Source organism: Oncorhynchus gorbuscha, linkage group LG03, assembly GCF_021184085.1.
Source record: "Oncorhynchus gorbuscha isolate QuinsamMale2020 ecotype Even-year linkage group LG03, OgorEven_v1.0, whole genome shotgun sequence".
Taxonomy (NCBI): domain Eukaryota; kingdom Metazoa; phylum Chordata; class Actinopteri; order Salmoniformes; family Salmonidae; genus Oncorhynchus; species Oncorhynchus gorbuscha.
In genome coordinates, this window is record NC_060175.1 from 80,636,147 (window position 1) to 80,656,432 (window position 20,286).

Genomic DNA, 20,286 nt, shown 5'->3' on the forward strand with positions numbered 1-20,286 from the left:
AAGATATCCCTCTAGTGGTGTGGGGGCTGTGCTTTGGCAAAGTGGGTGGGGTTATATCCTTCCTGTTTGGCCCTGTCCGGGGGTGTCCTCGGATGGGGCCACAGTGTCTCCTGACTCCTCCTGTCTCAGCCTCCAGTATTTATGGTGCAGTAGTTTGTGTCGGGGCTAGGGTCAGTTTGTTATATCTGGAGTACTTCTCCTGTGCTATTCGGTGTCCTGTGTGAATTTAAGTGCTCTCTCTCTAATTCTCTCTTTCTCTCTTTCTTTCTCTCTCTCGGAGGACCTGAGCCCTAGGACCATGCCTGACATTCTGTAGCTCAGTTGGTAGAGCATGGCGCTTGTAACGCCAGGGTAGTGGGTTCGATTCCCGGGACCACCCATACGTAGAATGTATGCACACATGACTGTAAGTCGCTTTGGATAAAAGCGTCTGCTAAATGGCATATTATTATTATTATTATTATTATTATTATTATGATGACTCCTTGCTCTCCTTGCTGTCCCCAGTCCACCTGGCCGTGCTGCTGCTCCAGTTTCAACTGTTCTGCCTTATTATTATTGGACCATGCTAGTCATTTATGAACATTTGAACATCTTGGCCATGTTCTGTTATAATCTCCACCCGGCACAGCCAGAAGAGGACTGGCCACCACACATAGCCTGGTTCCTCTCTAGGTTTCTTCCTAGGTTTTGGCCTTTCTTGGGAGTTTTTCCTAGCCACCGTGCTTCTACACCTGCATTGCTTGCTGTTTGGGGTTTTAGGCTGGGTTTCTGTACAGCACTTTGAGATATCAGCTGATGTACGAAGGGATATATAAATACATTTGATTTGATTTGATTTAAATAAGTATCCTAATACCAAATGTAACAATTGTTACCATGTAATATGTAAGTAAACACCAGGCAACAGATGTTTTATGGCTGTTCCCTAAGAAATTAAAGAATATATGTTAAGTAACCACTGATCCACAAGATTATCAAATGTCATGACAAAAAAGGAAAACTGATGCGTACAGAGATAAAAAAAAATGGATAGGAAAGAAATAGAGGATTATAGCTATTTCAGGTATCAAGTGTCTGGAATGCCAACTGTTGACTCAACCCCTCTTGCCTTCCTCTCCCCGGCTCCCCAGCTCTCCCTCTCTTAACCCCAAACCGTCGTCCCCCCCTCTCTCACACACACACAGGAAGAATAAAACATTTTGTCTCCACATATATAAGGTGCTGTGCGTGTGACTGACTGGATATGCTCGTGGACACACTTAACCGACACACATTTGTCCAAAAGACGGACGCAGACACACACACATCTTCAAACAGTGGGAAGGAAAACATAGCATCTTACAAACCACCTGACAGGAGGGAATATTGTGCAACTGGATCTGCCCATCCTTCACTTTCCCTCGGATGTAAACTGAGTGGACTGGGCCAGGACTGAACCACTAAAAGGATCTCCTCCGTTTTGTTCTCTCTCCCTTTAAAAAGTGGATATTTTTCCTACCTCTCCAGCAGACTTAGCCATCAATGAGTGTGACCAGCTCCTCTGCATACCGATCAGAGCGCAGTTCCCAGCAGACCTCTTCATCCAACAACCATACATGAAGAAGAGCAGGGGGCTCTTTGCAGAATACTTTGGCTCTTTCATGCATCCTGAAACGGATATCTTGGGATTTCCCAGTGCGTTGATTTGACATGAATTCCCAATTGTGGACCAGCATTATTATAATCTACTTATTCCATACATATAGTGTCAAATACTATTTCTGAGTGAATTTGTCTGTTGATTCATACTGTATGAGATGTTCATGTATGTTGGTTTGAACATACATGTACATTAAAACCAATCATTCTAAAAGACAGAGGTGTGTGTGTGTCTCTGTGTCTGTGCCACACACGTGTATTCGTGTGTGTAGATTGCCTGCTGAACTCTATAAGCCTCTGAGCTTGTGCTTGATCCAGCGGCTTCGCAACAGGACAACACAGGGCAAAGGGGAGGGAGGTTTTTGGTGGTTGGGTAGTAGCAGTAGGGCAGAGCAGGGTATTTCAGTGCTGTGACTAGTATGCCCATGCCTCTGGGAAAAGGAGGAGGTTGCTGGTGATGGAGGCAGGACAGGGTAGGATGGGAGGGGCTAGAGGGTGTCCACCCGTCGGGAATATTGGACACAGCCAGTAAGCACCTGCTTTTATCTTGCTTGTGTTTCCAGGTCGGATGTGGACAGCAGGGAAGATCAAACCACGCTGGGATCTCACTCAAAGAGTCACCACCTCCAACAACCAGATCGATGTTGATGCAGAAAAGGTGGGAAAACCCCTTTTTAGTGACAACTGAATTCTCTATAATTTTGAGAATGCTATCTTAAATGTCTGAGAAATATTTGAGATCTTAAAAATATCTTGGTCCTTTTCTCATCTTCATCATCTCTTCAACAGTTGGCGGCGGACGGTACAGTGATGAACACATTTACCCACAAGTGCCAGCTGCCTGAGGATGTGGACCCCACCTCTGTGACATCAACATTGGGCGCAGAGGGAACGCTTACAGCTAAGGCCCGCAGACACCCATCCAAGCATGAGCTCACACAGACCTTCCGCACTGAGATCAAGATCTAAGAAGACAGACTGGACTCTCTCATGACCTCTGCTCCCTCGCTGCCTGCGATTTATAATGCTACAGTGTATACTGTTTTTCGCATTGCCTGTCTTTACTATTATACCTGTCCATTCTGGATGTCTTCCTCTTCTGCCATACCACCTCCTCCCATATAGCTGCTTTGAATTGACAGTAGTTAGCCTACTTTGTTCTTATGTTTTCCCACAGTTATCACACATGGGGTTGAAAAATTACTTTCAATAAACTCTCTGGTTTTCCAGAAAACCATTTTGCTACCGTAATCACACATCACCTCCATGTGTGTGCACACCCTATCCCATCCATCAATAAAGTAATGCTTATTCTACTGAACTCTACAGTACTGCTATCATACCAGTTTTGTACATTGTAATAGTTTTGTGGGTAGTTGATTGATAAATGATTTCCTATTTTGAGAATATAAACGGTTGTGTTCATCAATGTATGGTGTTTGTCATGGCTCAGAAGATCTAGACCAGTGACAGAAAGAAAAAAAACAGATTAAAAAGTGCAAAGAAATGCACATCACTACATTTCTTTTCTTACCCCTTTCAAACATTTACACCAGAGCTGTCCATTATTTTAGCATGTCATTATGACAATTAGAAGCACATACTATAAAAGTTTAGGGCAGCACAAAGTAGTTGTGAGAGTAGTAAAAGAAGTTTATCACTGTGTTGAGAATGAGACAGCCTATAAGGAGGAGGTCAGAGACCTCGCCCCCATTCTCATCAACGTGGCTGTAGTGGAGCAGGTTGAGAGCTTCAAGTTCCTTGGTGTCCACATCACCAACAAACTAACATGGTCCAAGCACACCAAGACAGTCATGAAGGGGGCACGACAAAACCTATTCCCCCTCAGGAGACTGAAAAGATATGGCATGGGTCCTCAGAACTTCAAAAGGTTCTACAGCTGCACCATCAACAGCATCCTGACAGGTTGCATCACTGCCTGGTATGGCAACTGCTCGGCCTCCGTCCGCTAGGCACTACAGAGGGTAGTGCGTACGGCCCAGTACATCCCTGGGATCAAGCTTCCTGCCATCCAGGGAAGGCCCTAAAAATCCAGCCACTCTAGTCATAGACTGTTCTCTCTGCTACTGCACGGCAAGCGGTACCGGAGCGCCAAGTCTAGGTCCAAGAGGCTCCTAAACAGCTTTTACCCATAGCTTCTAAGCCATAAGACTCCTGAACAGCGAATCAAATGGCTACCCAGACTATTTGCACCCCCCCCCATGCTACTCTCTGTTATTATCTATTCATAGCCACTTTAATAACTCTACCTACATGTACATAATTACCCCAATTACCTTGACACCAGTGTCCCCTGCACATTGGCACATTTACTCTGTACCGGTACCCCCTGTATATAGCCCCGCTATTGTTATTTACTGCTGCTCTTTAATGATTTGTTATTCTTATCTCTGACTTTTGGGGGGATTTTCTCAAAACTGCATTGTTGGTTAAGGGCTTGTAAGTAAGCATTTCACTTTAAGGTCTACACCTGTTGTATTCGGCGCATGTGACAAATAACATTTGATTTCAACCACATTGGAAGCATCCTGAGTACGATCAGGCATAGCGCGCCATCGCGTGGTCATTTTAAACACCATTCCATACGCAGGAATAAAACTGCGCGTGCGCAATATGTAAACTATCCACCCGGCCACTATCAATCGATCAGAGAGCGGAAGATGGGGGTAAATCGAGTCTGTGGGGCTAGATCGATCACCGAAAAACTCGATTGAAGGAATTCAACGGATTGTGTTAAAATAGTACAAAACAACACCATAACAAGCGTTTGGAGCAGGGAATTCAGCGATCATCAAGAGGTATTTTGAATGTACGTCTTTTGAAAGATGGTGCATGCTTAAAGCACACAAAGAGGCTCTAAGGACGGGCAGAACGAAAGGCCCCAAAACATGTATGTCAAGGCAGGCTAAATTAATCCCGGATAGCGAATGTAGAAGGATATAGTATTTGTAATCAATCCGCTGCATCGTCAACCCAACAAAAATGCAAGATGTTCCTTGAAAACGACCAACATTATGTCTCGTCGATTATTAAACTAGGACTCTGATATTAATAATCGGGAGGCCATATAGGTGGTATAGGCCAACTCTTTTGATAAATTGAATTTTGCATTGCTATAAACTGAATATTTTAACATCTTTATCTATAAAACAACCCCATATCTTGTGAGCACCGATGATTTGGTTGTCAGGTCATGTCAAATTATTAAATTGCATGTCATAAATCACCCAGGAATACAACTAGCTGTAGGTGATTATACTGTATGATCATATTAGTCACATTTGAAACGAGAATCCCCTCCAGTCATGGCTTTTTACATTTCCAAACATTTTGATAAGTTTGACAGTGGTAATGTGTTACCTCATCTCATCTAAATCCAACACAACCCATATTTACTCAGTGGTGTAAAGTACTTCAGTAAAAATATTTGAAGATACTACTTAAGTCGCTTTTTGGGGTGTCTGTACTTTACTATTCATATTTTTGACAACTTTTACTTCAATACATTCCCAAACAAAAATATGTACTTTTTACTCCATACATTTTCTCTGACAGTCAAAAGTACTTGTTACTTTTTGAATGCTTAGCATCCTTACTGCCTCTGATCTGGTGGACTCACTGAACACATGCTTTGTTTGTTAATGATGTCTGAGGGTTGGAGCATGCCCCTGTCTATCCGTATATGCAAAGAAAGCAAGAAAAAGATGCTGTCTGGTTTGCTTTATATAAGAAATGTGACATTATTAACTTCTGACACTATATTTGATAGTATATTTAAAACCAAATACTTTTACTCAAGTAGTATTTTACTGGGTGACTTTTACTTGAGTCATTTTCGAATTAAAGCATCTATACTTTTACTCAAGTATGACAATTGGGTACTTTTTCCACCACTGCCCACTCTCACCAGGATGGACTTTCCCTGGCACAGTGGCAAGGTTTTGGAACAGCTCAACCACCAGCGCCAGCTGGGACTGCTGTGTGACTGTACCTTCGTGGTGGACGGGGTGGACTTCAAGGCCCACAAGGCCGTGCTCGCTGCCTGCAGCGCCTACTTCCACACCCTCTTTCTGGACCAGAAGGATGTGGTGCACCTGGACATCAGCAATGCAGCAGGTACATCCGACTGGGTACAAACTGGTTGAATCAATGTTGTATCAACGTAAACATTTGAGAGTGAAATTTCAACCACCGGATTATGTCATCATGGTGACTTAATTTCAACACAGACAAATCTTGTTTCAACTTTTTTATTTGTACTTTTAAAACGATGTCATATTATCAACACTATATATTTTTTATTCAACTAGGCAAGTCAGATAAGAACATATTCTTACTTACAGGACAGCCTGGGAACAGTGGCCTTCTTCAGTGCCTTCTTCAGGGGCAGAATGACCTTGTCAGCTCAGGGATTCGATCTAGCAACCTTTCGGTTACTGGACCAACGCTCTAACCACTAGGCCACCTGCCACCCTAATATGAGAAAAAATACTATAGGCTGGTCAGCACCTCCTACTGGAGAATAGATCTATCTACAGCTATCCTTTGGTCTCCCATCCGATGTTTTAACCAAGCCCAGCTAAGCTATATTAATTATTTGTCAATGACTCTTACCAATGTGCTGTCGTGAGAATGATTGTTGAGAGATCTCCACTTAAAAATGACACTGATTCACTTTTGCTATTGAAGTCCTTCCAAAGGGTAGATTTATCAGAGCAAATTAAATGTGATCATATATTATCAGTCATCAATGATGCTATTTATCCCTACAGTATATAACATTTGCTAAGTCATTAACAGCAATTGAACCCAGAATTCAGCTAAAAATAGGCAATAAAATAGGACTGGTTGATTTCAAATGTAATGATATTTAGTGATTTTGAATTGTGTTTGGTTGTGAACAACCAAATATCAACATTTGAAGGAGATAATTTGAAGGAGACAGTTTAATCTGTGCCACTGACTTAGTCTTGCTCAGGGTTGGGGAGTAACGGATTCCATGTAATCCATTACATATGTTAAAAAGAAAAATGCTATTGCAACCACTTTACAATACGGAATTGAGACCAAAAGCTTAAGAGAAGTTTCAAGTGTTTAATACCGGTGGATACAGTCAGCTGAGTGCGTACATTTAGAAAACTCACAACACATGTTATACTCTTCCCTTGTAGGTGTCACATGTCACCTCCCCAGCTATACATTTTATGACCCCAATGAGTTTCCCTCTGGTTCCCTTGTGGAATGTCCATGGTTCTCTCTTTGTTTAGCCAGATGTCATAATCACACCCTGTCCATCATCTGTTCTGGGCCTGACCCTGCTCTCTGATCCTAGGCAGTTTCCTCTTATCTGATTAGGTCAACATTTCTAAATTAGCATATACACAGTTTCATGGCCTAAACTCCATTAATACTCACAGTAATCATTCACTAAACAGGATACAAACAAACAACAGTTTCATTTGAAACATGTTACATTTTAATAGACTCCATCACATATAATGGATTACAAAAAAAAAAAACGGTAACTGGAATCCGTTACCAGTTAAAATATTGTAATCCGATTACTGATACTTTTGAAAAACTAGATTACTTTGAGGATTACTTTTAAATGCAGAAAGTATGTTTGCGGAAAAATTAATCTTTGTCACTTCTGTTTTCTCAATGACGTTTAAATCAGCATAGAAAAGAGGCGCAAATGTAAGTTAGTTACACCTGAGTCTGACCACAAGTCAGAGAACACTATAATGACACACCAAATGGGTTTGATGGATCGCGGGAAAAGAGCAGGAATAGGCTTTTGTAGGCTACAGTCCAAGCAATGTCTTCCAATGTTGCGAATGCTGTCGGCATCCAAAGATTATCCAACGTGAATAAACACTTGGAGGTAAGGGTGACAGCAGTGTAGTCTATAGCGATACAGATATCACTTATTATTGGTATCTACATAGCGCATTGATGTGAATTACACTGCTGCTCTCTCATTTAGCTATTTGCGCCTTAAGGATTGTGGTTGTTGTGTGGATGGCTGTTCACAAATCTAAATGTGTATTTAAAGTAGGGTTGCACATTTTGGGGAATATTCAGAGGTGGAAACTTTCCATTGGAATATATGGAAATTAACAGAAATATATTGAAATTAATGTTCATTTAAATGTAAATGTTTATTACATTGGATATATTTACCATATCATATGGGGACAGAAACATAAACATTTTATCTTATCATAATTAGACATAATTGCAAATGATTAAATCCTTCCAATAGAAAAAAATTAAAATAATTCGTTACGAATTTAATTAAATGAGTTGACTCTTCACACGGGATGATTTCACTGAACAACAACAAAAACGTTTTCAACATACATCTGTAAAATGATAGTCTAAAAACTAAAGCTTTGGTTGTCTTCCTCTCAGGCTTTCGTGTCTTCTCCCTGGACCTGCTCAATGTCCACCTCTTGAACATCAGACTCTGAGGCCTCATCTTCACTGTCACTTTCCAATCTTGTTGAAGATGGCTCATTGTCAGGCTCAAAAAGCCTCAAATTTGCCCGGATGGCCACCAATTTTTCAGCCCTTCTATTGGTCAGCCTGTTGCGTGCTTCGGTGTATGTGTTCCCAAACAAGGACCAGTTGCGCCCTGAGGCGGCTGATGTTGGTGGGATTTGGAGGATGATGGAGGTAACGGGAAAGAGCCTCAGATCCACAAAGTCCCATCTACCAGGTGGCTGATGAGATATGTTGGCACGACTGCCATAATTGCATCTCCATCCCAAAGCCCCTGCTTGGAAGTGTACTTCGCCAGACTGCCAAGAACCTTGCCCTCATGCAGGCCAAGGTGGCGAGACACGGTAGTGATGATACCATAGGCCTTGTTGATCTCTGCACCATACAGGATGCTCTTGCCAGCATACTTGGGGTCCAACATGTACGCTGCAGCGTGAATGGGCTTCAGGCAGAAGTCTTCACACTTTTTGATGTATTTCAGAACTGCAGTTTTCTCAGTGAAATGGGCAGGGCAGTACAGATTTCTTCTCTTATATCTGCAAGCAGAGTCTGAACATTAGACAGGATGGCATTGTCTCTCTCAATCCGTGCAATGGCTACTGCTATAGGTTTCAGGAGTTTCAGGCTGCTACCACTCTCTCCCAAAATACATCATCCAGGAGGATCCTCTTGATGGGGCTGTCCATATCGGCAGACTTTGATATGGCCATTTCTTGGAGAGACTCCTTCCCCTCCAGGAGCCTGTCAAATATGATGCCAACACCACCCCAACGGGTGTTTCTGGGCAGCTTCAATGTTGGTGAGGTAGATTGCTGCTATAACTTGATGGCCCTTCACATACCTAACCATTTCCTTGGCTCTCTTGTAGAGGGTATCCAATGTTTTCAGTGCCATGATGTCCTTGAGGAGCAGATCCAATGCATGAGCAGCACAGCCAATGGGTGTGCTGTGAGGGTAGGACTCCTCCACTTTAGACCAAGCAGCCTTCATGTTCACAGCATTGTCTGTCCCCACTGCAAATACCTTCTGTGTTCCAAGGTCATTGATGACTGCCTTCAGCTCATCTGCAATGTAGAGACAGGCGTGTCTGTTGTCACTTGTGTCTGTGCTCTTGTAGAATACTGGTTGAGGGGTGGAGATTATGTAGTTAATTATTCATTGCCCACGAACATTCAACCACCCATCAGAGATGATTGCAATATACAGTCTGCTTACTCTATGATTTGCTTGACCCTCACTTGAACTCTGTTAAACTCTGCATTCAGCAAATTAGTAGATAAAGCATGTCTGGTTGGAGGGGTGTATGCTGGGCAAAGAACATTCATAAATCTCTTCCAACACACATTGCCTGTGAGCATCAGAGGTGAACCAGTTGCATACACGGCTCAAGCAAGACATTCATCAGCATTTCTCTGACTACGTTCCTTCGAATTCCAGGAGGACCATGAGCTTTTGCTATCGATAAGGTGTCTGATTCATCATTTTCACCTTGAATAGAAGTAGAGGGACTTTTGTCAGAGGTTGCTTATTGTGAGCGCTAAGGGAACTTCATGCACTTGGCTGATTCTGAAACTTTGTTGCATTCTTCACATATGATTTGGCACAGTATTTGTAAATGTACACAGCTTTTCTTTCTGCAGTGAAATGTATCCACACATCAGATAATGCCCGCTGTAAAGATTATTTTAAAAAGTTGTTTAAAAAAACCCAAATACAATTCCATGTACAGATAGATAGTTAAGCAGTTAGATTAAACAACTCCTTTGTAGGATAAATGTTTTGGAAACAGGTGAATTAACACTCCTCAGTTAGAAGACTCAAGCAAGCTAAAACCCACATGGTAGCAAAAACTAAATTGTTAATAAGTTAGAAATGATTTAAACACACTTTGCTGTAGGCTACTATTTACTAGTTAACAAAAAATAATGTATGTCATATATATTCACCCCACCCAGTATTGTAGTAAAAACTTTCCTGAATGCATGTAGTCCTTGGCTCAGACAGTGTAATAGTGTGGGATCAATAGCATATAATTAGTGTGCAAGATCTTGAGAATCAGCTGTACATGTGATGGAAGAGTGCCCTGCACATGTGATGAAGAATGCACTGTGCATGCAATTCCATTGAATTGGGGATAGTTTATCCAAAATATGCCACAAGACCTACAATTGCCTTATGTGTATCCCACAAAAACTGTTCACTGTTATAAGCTAACTTTTTTTGATGAATTTAGGCAAAATTCCCGTGCTTAACTTCCCATGGAAAATTTTCAGAAATTTTCAGGAAAGTTGTTTGACTCTTTGCAACCCTAATTTCAACTCAATAATGGTTGAATTCAAGAAGTTTAAGCTGCCTATAAATCATTGTTTTTGAAACCAGTGGGACAGCCAGTGAATAATGTGCTCAGTGCAGATCCCAGCCTATGGAATAAAAGTGGGGCTTTTATTACTCAATCTAATTCATGCTGATAAAACATTTTAATCCATAGACCTAATGGACACATGTTCAAACTCGCACACTTTTTATAGATTAAAGGGGCAATCTGTCGTTGATACATATATTTTTGGACTTAGAAATGATATATTTAGAGAGATGCTTGAAGAATATACATTCTAAATGCCTCAGGAGTTTAGTTCAACTGTCACACTCCATGATACCCCAAAATATAAGCTTGTTTTTCGCCAATGTTTATTAACATTGTAAATGTAAACAAACACTGTATAGTCTCAACACAGTTACAACAATCATTTTGATATCATGGGTGGTCAGTCCTTGCATCCATAGCACTGCCTATTAATCTGAGAGGGCCCATCCCTCAGCTTTTTACCAAAACAGAGATGGGGCAACCGTTTTATTATTGTTTCATCTATGGATTTGCCCTTTAAACAGCTGCATATTATCAAGATATCAAAGTGTCACCAACTAAAAGGTAAACAATAGGCCTATAGCAAATGCAGCATATTTACATTTACATTTAAGTCATTTAGCAGACGCTCTTATCCAGAGCGACTTACAAATTGCATATGGCATTCATTTTTCACATGTAAACAGCACTTTTCGGTAGTGCTCAAAGCATGCCATTCCATGAGCGCCACATTTATTTTTGAACTTGAATCAATGAGCCCAATCAGTCCTCCATGACAACAAAATTATAAACAACAGAGTTGGGCTGGATAATACATCTTTAGTTTTGGGGTTATGCTCAGGTGAAACAATATGGCTAATTTAGACTTTCATATTTCCTATTCTTGAAGATCAAAGGGTATAATATTTATTGGAATGACTGGAATTCTGATAGACTTTGGTTTTTAATGTAAAGATATAATTTAATGGAATTATTATATGTAGTAGAAAGCATTGGTTTAGATTCTAAATGTAGGCTTCTTCTAAACTTTAGAAGAAGCCTACATAACCAACCCATAAAGTAAAAATGTACATCCATATATGGCCAGCTATGTAAACTTTAACATTGATTTATCCTGCAATAGATGTCGTTCAATTGGTAACATTCATTTTTGTCTTCTTCTAATGCCACTTAAGGGGTAAGTAATCTAAAAGTAACTGAATGTAATCAGATTACATTACAGAGGTTGGGCAATCCAAAAGTTACATGACTGATTACAGTTTTGGACAGGTAACTAGTAACTGTAACAGATTACATTTAGAAAGTAACCTACCCAACCCTGGTCTTGTTTAGTTCCAGTTTATCTACAAAATAATAATTGATATGTTTGATTTCATGTCTCCATCTCAAACAAAAATCGAAGTAAAAAAATAGGGCTAAATTAAATCAAACTTGATTTAAAGTGCATTTGAAGTTTGATTTGATTTATAGTGTTCAAGATAGCATGCATAAGACATTGCAGATCTGTGGAGATCTTCACAATTGCTGTTATAATCTGTGCAGGATCTTAAACTGCATTGATAATTTGCACCATGTACTTTTAATGTAACCTAACTGCAATCCAGGTCATTTGGTTCTGCTATAAGATGAAGCAAAGTGATATCAAATTCATCTGAACTCTATTTGCTTTACCTTAATATCCAAGACCATGTTGAACATCATGCTTGAGCTCCCAAGTGGCACAGCGGTCTAAGGCACTGGATCTCATCTCAGCTTGAGGCGTCACTACAGACACCCTGGTTCGATTCCAGGCTGTATCACAACCGGCTGTGATTGGGAGTCACATAGGGCGGCGCACAACTGGCCCAGCATCGTCCGGGTTTGGCCGGTGTAGGTCATCATTGTAAATAAGAATTTGTTCTTAACTGACTTGCCTAGTTAAATAAATAACATAAATTCTGTCTCACAGTCACCGCAGGGCTCATGGATCCATTCCTGTGTGTATTCTGCAGGTCTGGGCCAAGTCCTTGAGTTCATGTACACGGCCAAGCTGAGTCTGAGTTCTCAGAATTTGGAAGATGTGGTGGCAGTGGCCACGTTCCTTCAGATGCAGGAGATAGTCAATGCCTGCTCTGCTTACCAGTCGCTGGCTTTCTCCACAACATCCCAGTCAATACAAGACTTAAATGACAGTGAGTACAGTACAGATCAGTACACAAACATTGGTTATTAGTACACAGAAATATCCATCAATAGTTAGTATGCTTTCTTTAACAAGTCCACTAATGTTATCCGTCATAGCTTTGCACAGCTGAAGCAAGCACATTGATTTTCTTCAGGAAATGTACATTTTGTAGTTTATATTGCTCTCTTCCATAATCTCTTCCAAACCATAAAGACAAGATTGAGGAAGGAGAGCAGAACATAGAGAAGGATCCATCAGAGACATGGTCACATGACGAGGAGATGCTAAAAACAGCAGATGACGGAGGGTCAAAGGGCGTTCAGGAGGACCCGAACGAGACCACCCCAGACGATGGACAGATCAACAGTAAGACCCCCGACAAACCCAACCAACAGACCCCGGGGAGAGGAAGACCCTCCAAAGCCTCCAACTACGCCGCACCAAGAAAAGCCACAGCAGAGAGAGAGGAGATGGAGAGCCCTACTAAAGATGTGCCTGAGTGTCAAGATGACAACTCGGATGTGGACTACACTCCCAGTCAGTGAATTAGTCTTCATACTTTTCATTGGTGATCTGTATGTTTAATATTGCTGTGCGGATAAAGATGTATTTTGTTCTTAAGAGTTTCCATTCAAGTCTGAAGCCGGTATATCTTACATGAGTACCAGGAGAAGAAGGACAAGGAGAGCTCCTCATCGCAACCACTCTCAGGGTAAACAAACAGCTTGACTGACCTTCCTACCTAGGAGCAATCACTAATCTGCCATGCTTTCTCCTACCCAATCATGTTAGATCAGTGACTACTTCGAGGAAGGAAAGATGGATGGCTACATTTTCAAAATATTTGACTGCAGTGGGCCACAGTGTCTGATAGTTATACAATTCCTCTTCATAGATAATGACTCCGATGAGGGGAACAGCGCATCAAAGACGGTAAATGAAGAAAAAGAGGTTGAAGAGGGTGAGATGGAGGAGGATGAAGAAGAGGGAGATGGTGAGGAGGATGAAGAAGAGGAGGAGGATGAGGGAGAAGATGGCCAGGGGACGGAGAGCGGAGAGGAGAGGACGCAGCTACAGTCGGGTGCCGTCACCGACCGCACCGAGTCACGGTCCTACGGCTCTGTGACACACAAGTGTGAGGTGAGGACCGTGTGTGTTTGCGTGTGCTAGTTTGAGTGTGTGGTTACTTTGCACACTGCGATTAGAAATGTAAAGGATTGAATGTTTTTGGATGACCCATTCCCTATTAGAGGAGGACTTATTGTTTTGAACTGTGTATGTATATTTTCCTTTCAAATGAACCATCATATAGACAAAATTGTCTTCAAAAAGAAAGGAGGACCAAGGCACTCTTCATATAATTAATTCAAATACATTTTGGAATGGAACCATGATTTATTTTTAACTGACTTGTTTCGGTTGCATGGCCTTTGTCAGGGGGTACGATGATACAAAATTATTTTGAACCAAAGCATTTTACAAACAACCCTGATTAGAGGGAATAGTCCGTCATTGGAAACACCTAGTAAAAAATAATATACACTGAACAAAAATATAAACGCAACATGAAAGTGTTGACCCCATGTGCAGAAATAAAAGATCCCAGACATTTTCCATAAGCACAAAATCTTTATTTCTCTCAAATTCTGTGCTCAAATTGGTTTACATCCCTGTTAGTGAGCATTTCTCCTTTGCCAAGATAATCCATCCACTTGAAAGGTGTGGCATATCAAGAAGCTGATTGAACGGCATGATCATTACACAAGTGCACCTTGTGCTGTGGACAATAAACAGCCACTCTAAAATGTGTAGTTTTGTCACACAACACAATGCCACAAATGTCTCAAGTTTTGAGGGAGCATGGAATTGGCATGTTGACTGCAGGAATGTCCACCAGAGCTGTTACCAGAAAATGGAATGTTAATTTCTCTAACATAAGCATAGATTTGGGCTTAATTAATGTATTTCAATTTACATATTTCCTTATATAAATCTTTGAAATTGTTTCATTTATATTTTTGTTCATTATACATTCAAAATTGTCTACTAGAGAATATTGCATTCACATTAATGTAATTCGGGATTGAGCATATCTAACTCACAAAATTGCCATGTATTTTCTAGGACTGTGGAAAGAAGTTCACCCACACGGGTAACTTCAAAAGACACATCCGCATTCACACAGGAGAGAAACCTTTCAGCTGCCGTGACTGCCACAAGGCCTTCTCAGATCCGGCTGCCTGCAAGGCTCACGAGAAAACACACAGGTTAGTATCAACCTCATCGCCGGTCTTTCTGTGTCTCTTTGGCCCAATGCCAAACAAATCCCTTAGTGTTCAATAACAACCCTTTGTTTGACAGAGACGATACGCATTTGTGCAACACGTCCTCTTGTAAAATAGTTATTAATTGATAATAACAATGATCAAATTGATAGTGAATTAAAAATCAAGACAGTCATAGTAATCACAGTTTCATAGCATCAACATCCCCTCGAACCTCAGGACCAAAGTAAGTAGCTATATCTTACTTAAATATCTTGTGTTTCTCTCTGTGTAGCCCCCTGAAACCCTACTGCTGCTCCTCGTGTGGGAAGAGCTATCGGCAGATCAGCCTGCTCAACCTGCACCGGAAAAGGCACACAGGCAAGGCCCGATACAGCTGCAAGGACTGTGGCAAGCTCTTCACCACGTCTGGCAACCTGAAGCGCCACATTCTGGTGCACAGCGGCGAGAAGCCGTATCACTGCAACTACTGCGACCGGGCCTTCTCCGACCCCACCGCTAAGATGCGCCACCTGGAGACCCACGACGCAGACAAGGGCTACAGCTGTCCACACTGCGATAAGCGGTTCAACCAGGTTAGGACCACTTCTTGACCACTACATTGACCAGTATCGGGGATAGTAGGGAGAATTTGACCTGCATGTAAATAGTTGGGAGATAGTGCGGCAATGTGTTTGAGCAGTGGTGGAAAAAGTACTCAATTGTCATACTTGAGTAAAAATAGATACCTGAAAAGAAAATAAAGTAAAAGTGAAAGTCACCCAGTAAAATACTCTTGAGTTATTATTATTTTTTAAAGTCAAAGTATCCCGTTTTAAATGTACTTAAGTACAGTGGTGGAAAATGAGTAAAATTAAATGCTTTACATTAAATTCCTTATATTAAGCAAACTAGACAGCGAAAATGTTATTACATTTTTTATTTACAGACAGACAGGGGTACACTCAGACATCATTTACAAATGTGGAATTTGTGTTTAGTGAGTCCACCAGATCAGAGGCAGTAGGTATGACATTGCGTTATATTGATAGGTGCGTGAATTGGACAATATTGCTGTCAAAATGTAACAAGTGCTTTTGGGTGTCAGGGAAAAAAGCATGGAAGTAAAAAAATGCATATTGTCTTTAGGAATGTAGTGGAGTAAAAGTCAACATTTTCAAAAATATAAATACCCCCAAAAAGTACATAGTCTAAAGTATTTAAACTTAGTTACTTTACACCGCTGTGTAAATTTAAGTAGCCCTATTTTGTACAATCCTGTATATAGTCACTCTATCCTTGCATTGAAATGTTGAACTGAATCTAACCTGGCTATTCCTCTGTCTGGACAGACTGGGAATCTAAAGGCTCACCTGAAGATCCACATCACAGACGGCCCTCTGAAGTGCAAAGAGTGTGGCAAACAGTTCACCACTTCCGGTAAAACCAGACCAGACATGGACTTCCGAACCTGTATTCATAAAGCATCTCAGAGAGTAGGAGTGCTGATCTAGGATCAGGTACTCACTGTCCATGTAATCTTATTCATTATGATCTAAAAGGCAACACTGGTCCTAATAAGATTACATGGACAGGGAGGGGACCTGAACCTAGATCAGTACTCTTACACGCTTTATGAACACAGGCCATGGTCTCTCGATGTGTTGATATATAACTAGTCTCTGGTCTTCGCATTGATATATAACTGTAGTCTTTGATTCCCAGGGAACCTGAAGAGACACCTGCGCGTGCACAGTGGGGAGAAGCCCTATATCTGTATGCACTGCCAGAGAGCTTTCGCTGACCCAGGGGCACTGCAGAGACATGAGCGCATACACACAGGTAACAGTCCTGGATTTAAAGGATTATGTTCACATTGACCTCTTTCTTTGTATTTTTTATTTATCTAGGCAAGTCAGTTAAAAACAAATTCTTATTTACAATGATGGACAACCCCTAATCCGGACAACGCTGGGCCAATTGTGCGGCCTGGAATCGAACCAGGGTCTGTAGTGACGCTTCTAGCACTGAGATGCAGTGCCTTATTCCGCTGCGCCACTCGGGAGCCCAAACATGTGTAGCCAAACATGTGCAGAAAGAACAGGGAATGCCTGTGCATTGCATGATAGGTTGGAGACTGTCGTGTAATTGTAATGTCTGTGTGCATGCTTGTGTGTGGGTCCTGTAGGGGAGAAGCCGTGTCTGTGCCGGATCTGTGGGAAAGGGTTCACCCAGGCCAGTTCACTCATTGCTCATGTCCGCCAGCACACCGGAGAGAAGCCCTATGTCTGCGACCGCTGTGGCAAAAGGTAAACACACACACACACACACACACACACACACACACACACACACACACACACACACACACACACACACACACACACACACACACACACACACACACACACACACACACACACACACACACACACACACTATAATCCTATTGATGTAACATAGAGCCCTTTTTGTCTTGATGCCCTATCTCCAACTCCAGGTTTGTCCAGTCCAGTCAGCTGGCCAATCACATCCGTCACCATGATAACATCCGGCCACACAAGTGTCACAACTGCAAAAAGGCGTTTGTCAACGTCGGGGACCTCTCCAAGCATATCATCATTCACACAGGTAGGAAGACATGGAATGTACAACTAACTGTGAGTGAGAAAGTAAGGTTCGCTGGGAGTAGTGGATATTAATGGATAGTCAAAGAAGTCTATAATATGTCACTATCTTGTGGAATATAGGTATCTTGTGTATATTTATCTAGATAACAAAGCTGTTCGGTATCTGGGCACATTCTTTCCCCTCCATCTTTAGTGTGCCTCCTTCCCCTGAGGTATAACATTAACTGCATTAGTCTACCTACCCCCTTCAAGTAATTCTCCCCCACGGGTGGTGTCTGAGATATCACCTGTGACTAAAGTGGTCAAATAACACAAGTGTGTAACCTGGGCACTAATTCGATACAGTTGACAATTACCCACGCTCTAACCGCAGCAGGTAGCCTAGCGGTTAGAGTGTTGGGCCTGCAACCGAAAGGTTAATAGTTCGAATCCCTGAGTCGACAAGGTGAAAAATCTGCTGATCTATCACTTAACCCTAATTGCTCCAGGGTTGCTGTCAATAATGGCTGATCCCTGGCCATGACCTGGTCTCCGAGGAAGCGGGATACACAAGTATAAGCACCCCCCTATTAAAAAATAAATAAAATAAAGAGCATTAATCACATTTATTGTCCCCCATGATGAAATCAGGGGGAGGGGGACGGACGGGCTATGGATCTGTACATACGTAAGTCACGCGATATCAGACACCACTGGCCCGATCTTGATTAAACTTACAAAATTACAGTGATTGGCCCAATGGGGATGCTGCGTCATTCTTGGGGGAGGACATGTTTACTGTTGCCTTGTTCTCTTTTTTTTATACCATCCCCTAGGAGAGAAGCCCTTCCTGTGTGACAAGTGCGGTCGCGGGTTCAATCGTGTCGACAATCTACGCTCCCACGTCAAGACCGTCCACCAGGGTAAGGCTGGGATGAAGCGCCTGGTGGTTGCCGGGGGTGACAGTGATGACGGGGGGTGACGGGTTCCATGGCGGGTCGGCCTCGGAGATGGACGAAAATGAGATCAACATAGTCACTGTCACCACCGAGGACATCATCAACCTGGCAACGAAGGCCCTGGCTGGCAGCACTGTGTCCCAGCTGACAGGTCAGATGGAGCGAATGCTGGGTAATGTAGTTCAGATGGGTGGGAGTAGGGTACTATGCAATGGATGTGACTAAAAGGAATGGGATGAAAGGAAGGTGGCTGTGTAAGAGTAAGAAGGAAATGGACTCAGACAAAGGGAATAATAAAGAAAATGATCCTGCCATGTGTTTATATGGGATTCTGTCTGTTTCCAGTGGTGCCTGTGGCTACATCAGTGTCAGCAGATGAGACGGAGGCTCTGAAAGCTGAGATTGCGAAGGCTGTGGAGAAGGTGCAGGAAGCAGGTGAGACTGGCCACCCACAGCTTTGAATAGCTTTTACTATTCAGAACTTCCTCATACATCCTCAGTGTCTATCTCCTCTCCCTCCCAGACCCCAACACTCAGATCCTGTTTGCATGCGACTCTTGCGGTGAGAAGTTCCTGGACGCCAGCTCACTGGCCCAACATGTGCGAATCCACACCGCCCAGGCCCTGGTCATGTTCCAAGCTGACTCTGACTTCTACCATCAGTACACCGCAGCTGCCACCACCGTGGGGGAAGATGTTACCACAACCTGGCAACCCACTTCCGAGCAGGTTATCCAGGGAGGGGAGCTCGTCTTCCACACCCGAGAGGTTGAGGCGGAAGGGGATGAGGTGACTCAGGAGGAGGGAGGAGAGGTGGTGGCCCAAGCTGACCCCCAGCCAGAGGAGGAAGATGAGGCTGTGACAGAAGAAGGACAAGGAGAAGAGATGGAGTGTGGAATGTGCAGTGATGTGGCACTCAAGAATAAGAATAAAATGCAAAGCAGTCAAGTTCTTACTGGGGTCTGACAATGCCTCATACGAAGCTGCCACTCTCTGGGTCTCTCTGAGTCTCTGCATCAGTGACATGAACATCTGTGTCCAAAGTTTGGGAAGAAACCGTTTGGCTTGTTTTTTGGACAATGTATAAAGTTAAATTATATATATATATAAAAAAAGAAGCAAAACACATTGCTATAGGCCTATCTCTGTGTTTTACCATTACCTTGAAAATAAATGTGTTTAGAGTTAAATAATTTGGTGTTTTTTTGTTATTTTTATGAGGCATGTGGCCCACGATGCACACTGAAATTCTCAATGTGCCCACCCCCCTGCTGTACAACATTCAAACTGGGGACCATTGAATGCAGGGGTCGGCAACAGGCAACCGTTTTTGGCCCCCCATATTTATTTATTTATTTTTATGCAAAATGTCCCAAAAGTAATGTCCCAAGAAGGAAGTTACCCCATCTAAATAATGCAAAAGGTATATTAACTTCCATTATTGAAGAGAGGGCAGGAGACAGTCAACTAAAAAGGTAAGCGGGCAGACAGCTTTGGAGTGCTGAAAAGTGAAGCGTGGCCTCGATAATCAGAGGTGGACTGCAAATGGTGTTGAAAGTCATTTGAGTAGCCTAATTAATTTCAACATTCGTCTTCATTAGACTTAACAACAAGAGGGCTTTGTTGGAGCCTATGTCTTCCTATTTAAAAAAGAGGTATGCTATCCGATGCCTCAGTTTTAATTAATTGAAATAAGGCTATTGTTTAGGGGCACAAGGGGAAAGATGGATTCTAATCTAGATAACTGGCAAAGTGTATT

At 42.2% G+C, this 20,286-nt stretch overlaps 1 protein-coding gene and 1 pseudogene across 1 annotated transcript; both read left to right on the forward strand.

The window, feature by feature from the left end:
- Nucleotides 1-768: 768 nt before the first annotated feature.
- Nucleotides 769-3,066, forward strand: LOC124022217 (annotated as a pseudogene).
- A 1,224-nt stretch (nucleotides 3,067-4,290) lies between these two features.
- On the forward strand, nucleotides 4,291-19,717 carry LOC124032010 (zinc finger and BTB domain-containing protein 17-like). The gene is made up of 16 exons (XM_046343945.1): nucleotides 4,291-4,471; nucleotides 5,573-5,778; nucleotides 12,523-12,702; nucleotides 12,909-13,232; nucleotides 13,318-13,407; nucleotides 13,591-13,835; nucleotides 14,820-14,962; nucleotides 15,255-15,555; nucleotides 16,312-16,399; nucleotides 16,685-16,801; nucleotides 17,148-17,268; nucleotides 17,460-17,590; nucleotides 18,405-18,514; nucleotides 18,579-18,678; nucleotides 18,873-18,962; nucleotides 19,051-19,717. Coding segments are annotated over exons 1-16 (2,691 nt in total). The 5' UTR covers nucleotides 4,291-4,469; the 3' UTR covers nucleotides 19,494-19,717.
- Nucleotides 19,718-20,286: the final 569 nt, after the last annotated feature.